The 7,756-nt window shown below is 32.1% G+C and overlaps 2 protein-coding genes and 1 pseudogene across 2 annotated transcripts in view; 1 reads left to right on the top strand and 2 right to left on the bottom strand.

Annotated features, from left to right (window-relative positions):
- Positions 1 to 7,756, top strand: part of LOC108694604 — a 60,418-nt pseudogene that overhangs the window by 17,552 nt on the left and 35,110 nt on the right.
- The window catches only part of LOC108694664 (GTPase-activating Rap/Ran-GAP domain-like protein 3), a 27,183-nt gene that overhangs the window by 12,951 nt on the left and 6,476 nt on the right, over positions 1 to 7,756 (bottom strand). The gene's annotated exons all lie outside the window — the stretch shown is intronic.
- Positions 1,289 to 1,566, bottom strand: LOC108694666. The gene has a single exon (XM_018204277.1). It carries the CDS (start codon positions 1,564 to 1,566, stop codon positions 1,315 to 1,317), a length of 252 nt encoding a protein of 83 aa, XP_018059766.1. The 3' UTR covers positions 1,289 to 1,314.

Below are 7,756 nucleotides of genomic sequence, written 5' to 3'. Positions count from 1 at the left end.
ATATATATAAATATATAGGCAAGATATATAGAAGTTACGCTAACACAAGTCTTGCATTTCGTAAATTCTACGGATAAATGTTGGATCATGAAATATTCGCTGTGGGAAATATCTAAGGTGTTCAATACGCTTTGTTTGTTCTTACATCGAATTGCAAATTTTTCTAGAAAATCCACAAGCGGGCTCTTGGGACACGTGTTATCGTGCCAAAAAAGTGAACATTTAAAGCCATTCTATAAATTAAATTAAAATTTGTTTAGGAACCGATTTACAAGCGGAAAATCTTTTATCATACGTAAATAGTGAGAACATATGAGAGTGATATCGATCTTCTATTCTTAACAGCGATTCCATAGAGATTTGAGATTTTACGAGATCCTTGTCTGACTAGACTAGATATACGTATGAGAATAAGATACGTTCGCTGTGTCACATTCTCGAACATAATCAGCCCTTTTTCGCATCAGAGTGCAAAAGAATCAAATAAAGCGTTTCACGATTCTCAAAATGAGTCAGAAGTTTCTTCAGAAACAACTCGTTATTCAAGCCTCGGCCTTCTCTAGCAACTTTCTATGAACTTAACTTCCCTCCTTTTTCTAAGAGAGAGCTACAAGATAAAAACTTCACTTCGTAAAACACTTAGCTTAATTATAGCTTAAGCTTTCTTAGAATAATTTACTACACCAGTGTAACATTAAATTATGATTAATGTCAACCAGTTACTTCTTCAATAAATTACTTTCGATATTTCTCTGTTTTCCTCAAAAGTTTTGTTTCGAAGTCTTCTGAGCAAAGTTAACCGAACATTTAAATTTTGTTATACAAGAAATCTTAATAAAAGATTTATTTGCTAAGTAAAAATCGGATCCTATCGATACTTTACTCTATGATGCATCGACGTCGTTGATAGATGATACTTCTTCTCTTTTTTTATTTTACAGTTATCATTGAGTTGTTACCAATGTTTTAAATAGTTAAATAGTTACCAATATTTTAAATAGCAAGCCGAATAAATGTTGAACATTTAATCATTAAAAATCATATGATTTCGATTGCGAGACCATGTCATACTTTGAAAGAGAATTGTGAGAAGACAATGTCATTATAAGTCTATAATTAACTTCATTACGAATTACTGCCATGTACATACAATAATTGTGACAAGTTATATCTAATTAAAGATAAAATTTCAAAGATTTAGACTGTCAGAATGTTAGAATGCAGTTGTTAATTTTCTGAATTAAATCTCTGCGACACTGGAAATACAATGGGCTGCTTCGTCGGTCCGGACACGAAGAATACCACTTGCAGAACTCAACGGCACTGAAACGTACTCCTTCGCGTCTTGGGTCTGCAACCCCTACTGTCCGTATAAGCCGTATTGCCGCCGCCACCGCTACCGCCGCCGTCCCGTGGCAAACCTTTACAACCCGGCGCGTAGCGCAGCAGCCCCCGCGAGATAGTGGCAAGTTCCTCGCAGTGACATGGCGACTCGACGACTGGCGCCGCGTCGACGAGTTCGTCGGTCCCCACGTCCACCTCCGTCTCTTCCTCCCCTGTCTCCATCTATTTGTCTTCCACTGTCTCCTTCTCCTTCTGTTATCCATCCCTTCCTCTCATCCACCTCCTTCTCCTCTTCCTCACCTCTCGTTCATTTATCTATTTGTTCCTCTATGTACGTATGTACGGGGTCCGAGTGCCTTATCGCGGCACCATGACGTATGTCGCCGTTATTCGTGTCCAGCATAGCATATCGATGCGCGACGATGCCGGTGTCGGTATGGTGACCCGTATTCTCGCCGGCACGAGGTCGACGCGGCGCTCCTTCAATCTCCGTCGTTGTCCTGGCGACACCTCCCTCTCACACCACCATCAAATTTTGATACCCAAACACGTTCGAACGGGGTGGGATTAGGGCGCGACTGTGCGTACCAGCGAATTAGCACAGCCCGAACATTAATCAGATTCTCTTACCGCAATCAGCAACGTCCTCGTGAAATGTAAATAGCCGGAGAATTAACTTGGATTTTTTTATATGAGATAACGCGATAAACCCTATGCAACGCTTCGTACATAGGGAATATTTGAAAACTGTTGCTGAATTCGTGAAAAAGTACCCCTTTTTTGATGAATTGTTTCAGAATGTAGCAAGTTAAACGGTATTGTCAACTTCAAAGGGTTGAATTAATAAGAGAAAACTTTTCTCCCTCAGTTTCAATTGGAATATTACTTTAATAGAGTTTTAATTTGAAATGTTTTATATTAAATTGTGTACATATATATTGTTAAATTCATAATGTCATTGTAATGTCATGTCAATTCAATTTGAGTTATTTTTTAATCATTTTATAGATCTATTATTTAATATACTTTTAATTTAAGTGAAACGTTGAAGTTCAATAATTTAACTCGAGAAAATGTATCTATTAAATTTAATTCAAATTCAGTTTATTATTTACTAAATGCATGTACAGACGTTGTTTACGTTGAAATTAACTATGGAAATGAAAAGATTTACATTTTGGTACACATGGAAGTTAAAAATAACAAAATATTATCTCAAGGAAAAATAAGAAGAATAAAAGAGAACAGAGTAATAGAGATAGAAAGAAAGAAAATAAAAGAATTCTCAAATTATCTCTTATTTTTTAAAAACTGTACAAATTTAAACAATTTACAACATTTTTTTATTTACTTTACGGAATAAAATATGTGAATCATCAAGTACTGAGAAATTTTGTATAGAAATTTTGAGAATCAATATAATTTTTTGATATTAAATATTGTTAAAATTTATTTATTTTAATATGTCATTTGAAAATGTATATATATAAATAATAAAAATAATCAAAATATATTACAATTATATCAATATATTTATCACACATTTATTTTTTATATTGTAAAAATATTTAAATTTTTTACAACTTCATAATATATTACTTATGAATTTGTATCATTAAAAAATTAAAAAAACGAAGTTTATGAAAATAGAACAATAAAACTTTGAAAAACATATCTTTTTCCGTAAAAAGCCCGACAAGAAACAACTATTGCTTGTTAAGAAACAAAATGTTAGTCAAAATTTATTCAGTAACTAAACAGTTTATTAAGAAACTAAATATATTTTATCTTCTTTTCGCGTGGCAGTGCAGTGGCTGGATTTATGTCCACGGAGTGCTGATGTATTTACTCTTATTTCTTTTGCTCAATTTTGCATCCTACATTGCAGCTTTCCTACATTCTGCTTTCCGTATTGTTCGTATTCGAAACTTGTATGTAGTTCTTGCATGTGTATGTGTGATATTTCGTATTCGAAATCTTCATGCAGTTCTTGCATTGTAAAATTATGTTAATATAGAAGTTGAAATGTATAAATATTTTCATTGTATTTTAGTTATGCGATAACATGTTATTTTATTGTAATGTCAATTATCACTCCGATTTCATCTTGATAGGTATTACAGCAGCAGCAATATTACTGATGGTGCCAATTGTATATTCACATGTTTTTGTGTGTATCTCTGTGTAATTCTTCTCTTATACAATAAATTAAATTAAATCAATAATTTTTAATAAAAATTATTTATATCGCTAAAAGTCTGTTCTACTTTCGGATAAAGTATGCGATAATTTATCTCATGCAACATGTAGGTATATATATATATATATATATATATTATCTACGATAATAGCGTGAAGTGATGCATAATAGAATTATATGGTAATAATTTTTCTTCACGATTGCCATAATTTGTCGTGAATTTTATCAGTCGCATATCTTGTTTTTTTTTGCTTTATGGAAGAGCAAATTGGATTGCATGTAATGTGGCAAAACGCCAAAATAGTCTCTCTGTGATATACATTCCATTTCATGCGCCACACGCGTCTGGTGAAAAGATATTTTTAAAGACATTAATTCATAGAATTAAAAATTTATATATAAATATTGAATATAATATATATAAATAAATAATTAAAAATTTATATATAAATATCAATAAAAGTTATCGAACGTTTCCTTGATTAGTTGTATAAAGAATAAATGACAAACGTAATGACAGGCTCCAACGTCTGTTTTCTCTCACGGATTAGAGAACGAATTTTCTGAGATACACCAAGTTTTCGATGTGCCATTGGTTTATCGACTCCCGATAAACTCTCTCAGTTAGCTCGTCCAGCTGGTGGTTTCTTATCGACTACAAAGATGGTATAGGATTTCATCCCGCGCAACTGCAAAGCAATAACCGATAAGCTTGCACTAGACTATGCGCAAGACAATTTAAAATTCAAAATTAACTTCGTATAAAATTTGCGAATAGGGTGAATGGACTTTATCAAGTTCGTATTCGTCGTTCACCATTCGTGCTAATTCGCCAGTAGTTCTTTAGACAAAATCAAAGAGTATGAATCATCACAAAAATGTTTGATAAAATCGCGCTGAAATATGTCGGCGACAGTTGCCCGCGTCGTATAAAATTTTAAGTGTAGAAAAGAATCGAGAGCGCGACAGATAAGCGGCAGTATAGTTATTATGTAGCCGACTGGCACTATAAAAAAAAAGGAAAGGCGATTAAAGTTGCCACTTACATGGCGCTATAAATAATAGAAATAGATAGAGCGGTTATCGATTGCATGAACATAACTGCGCTTTCTATGAAGGGGTTGCACGAGTTAGTGGATCGTTATATGTACACAGTGTTCTTGAAAGTTGACGGTACATATTTTTAAAGCACTTGGATTTATTTTTAACTCATCGAAAAAAAGTAAAGTTCGTAAAAACTGCATATCTGTATTTATACTCGTAAAGCCGAAGGAATGGCCACAGAATTACATTCAGCTGCATAGTGTATAGTATAGTACTATTTTGTATATTATTTTCATAAAGAGAGTCTTTAAACTGTATGATAATCGTTAAAGTAAAAATCTTTTTAAATCAAAGGCGAAAGAAAAAGAGATTGTGCATTATAACGGCGGCCGCTCATTAAAATAGCGTGGGCTGTGCGATTTTTTGCAGGCGTTCTATACATTAATTGCATGGAATTTTGATTTCGTATCGATCCTTTTTATTGAATTTATTATAAACACACGCAATTCAAACAAAAAATCTTATTCTTTCAATGTGAAAGCTCGCAAAAACATGCAACAAATAGACTCATTTTCTGATAGTGATGCAATTTGTCAGAGAATTATTCTTTTAATATGTATTACTCAACATGTATATAATGCTATTCTGTTATCTAATTTGAAACGCAATAATCTACGCAACTAATAATAGATACGCAGACAGTCTTCGTGTTGCATAATTATGAAATGTTTCAGAGACAACTGTTGTATCTATTAGACTCCCGTAGAAAGTAACATCGAAACACTTTTAACTTAATAGCTGAAGTATGTATGTCGCAAACATCTACGTACAATATATTTTTATCATAATTAGCGATTGCGAAATACCTTCCGTTTGCGGAAAGTAATCTGAATACAGGGAAAATGTACATATACGGAAAGAAATTTTACTTAAAGTATCTAAAGATTTAGATACAGCTCTGAAAATAATTTCGTTTACTGTTGGATATCAAAGGAGCAATATAGTACCCTAATTCTTTGAGTTAAATAACATTTTGTTATTTTTAACTTCTATGTGTGTGTAAATCATGTGTGTGTAATTCATTTTTATACAGTTTCAACGTAAAACAATATCTATCTTAACATATGCTTAGTAAATAATAAACTAAATTTGAGCCAAATTTAATATACTTTCTTGAATTAAATTAACTCAATTGTTAATTAAATTAATGACATATTAGGAGTGGTAATTTAAATAAAAATGGTTAGAAATAAGTATAGGAGTAATCTAGATAGAAATGTTTAAAAATAAGTAATCTAGATAGAATTGATTAAAAATAAGTTAGACTGACAATGAATATAATATACTTGAATTTATGAATTTAAGTGTTAGACTATCAAAATAATTATATAGGAAACTCAAGTATGATGAGCAATACTACATATATAAAGTTTTAACATTCTAGCAATCAGTTTGATCGTCCTACATAATTATTTTGATAATTCAACAAAATTATTTCCAGATCTATATCTAATTAAATTTTTAATAAAACCATTCTTTCCGTGTTAAATTTGATTAATTTCGATATATCCTAGATTTCAAACAATGCTAAATTTCAAGAAATTATTAATTAGAAAAAGCATAAGAAGAGTTCTCAGAAATGATTTTCATTATATCTTATCCAGGTCAACATTGAATTGATTTCCTCAAATTTGCCATAGCTATCATGAAAAGTACTGTCAACATGCCTGATTTCCGCGAAAATATTGATATACTCTTGAAAGATTTAATCGAGTATCACAAAAAATATTGATACGGTTAATAGATTTATACGATTTCCACGAAAACGGTGAAAAGAACACACACATATACTGCGCAGTTAAGTATTAAAAAAAATAGCGTAATCCAATTAACATACATATTTAACACATGCGGCAAATTCAGAACATGAAGCAATGTTTTCCGATTGAGTTAACAGACATCATTTTCGCTAATAGAGAGAATATTTAGGAAGTCTCGCAAACTTCTCATCAGATTTTAGTCATCGATCCTTTGCGCTCGAGTTTGGAATATTATTCACGCACGAAAAGTGCGGTAAAGCCAAATGTGTGTCGCTGATTATGTAAATTGAAACCCGTATACGATTATAGAAATACATGCGAAAGGAGGACGCATCTCAAGTGCGCATGGTCGCAATTTATGGCGATAACAACGCTGACCAATGTGGTTTCACGGATAATGCGTGTAAAAATAGACACAGCAAGGTTTGTACGGCTTGGAAACTATTAGTAATTTATATAGAAATTCTCTCTTTGTATTTCGGCACGTCGTTATAGCTACCTTACACAATAGATATACAAATCTTTGTCAATTAAATTATTTGTTAGAGCCGTTTGTTCCATCTTCGGATAAATATGATAATTTACCTACTGGATAAACAAAAAATTAAAGAGTAAGAGCATAGGAGAGTAAAAGAGTAAGACAGTGGATTGACGTTTATCAAAAGATGGAACAACCCAGTCTTATTTTAGAAAAGATACAAATTATAAAATCTAATTTACTTAACTAAAATTTTGTAAATAAAAGAAAAAAATCCTATTTTTTTATCAAAGCGAATCTTGATGTTTGATAAACGGATATACGAATTAATTTGCACGCAAATACATTTTTCAGTTCCGTAAACCGCGCGCCAATTCAGTTTGTCAAACTTGAAATACAATTATAAACTGAAGCTAGAAATAACATTGATCAAAATTTAATAATGATATTAATAATCATTTTTAAAACATATTGCAGACAATTACAAAATTGCAATTCCTATAACACGTAACTGTATATGCAAACAAAACGGAGTAGCAGTCGAATGTCTTCCGCATTGAAAAATATGAGGCGATGGAGAATATCGTTGGAATGGAACGACTTTATGAAGAAGACAGAAGAGTAACAAAAGTCCTCTATACACATCCATCTTAATCAGGCTGACAAATAAAAAACATACGCGAAAGTTTCTTTTACAAAGAAAGAAGCAACGGCAGTGTCTTTATGACATACCGTTGTAGTTTCGCAGCTTTCGCACAAACATATTCTGTTGCGTTAGACGCAACAGTATAGTATTTTCGTATTATTTCTACTGAGAAAAAGCGTAATACAGGTGGAAAAGTATGTTTTTGTGCAGTGATATATACGACC

Source organism: Atta colombica, unplaced genomic scaffold (genome assembly GCF_001594045.1).
Source record: "Atta colombica isolate Treedump-2 unplaced genomic scaffold, Acol1.0 scaffold121, whole genome shotgun sequence".
NCBI classification, from domain to species: Eukaryota; Metazoa; Arthropoda; class Insecta; order Hymenoptera; family Formicidae; genus Atta; species Atta colombica.
The sequence above is the reverse complement of the archived record's forward strand: the minus strand, read 5'-3'. Positions and strand labels throughout refer to the sequence as shown.

What these genes read in the sequence shown, in the direction of transcription:
- LOC108694666 (XM_018204277.1), bottom strand. Translation starts at nt 1,566, where the DNA reads ATGGAGACAGGGGAGGAAGAGACGGAGGTGGACGTGGGGACCGACGAA.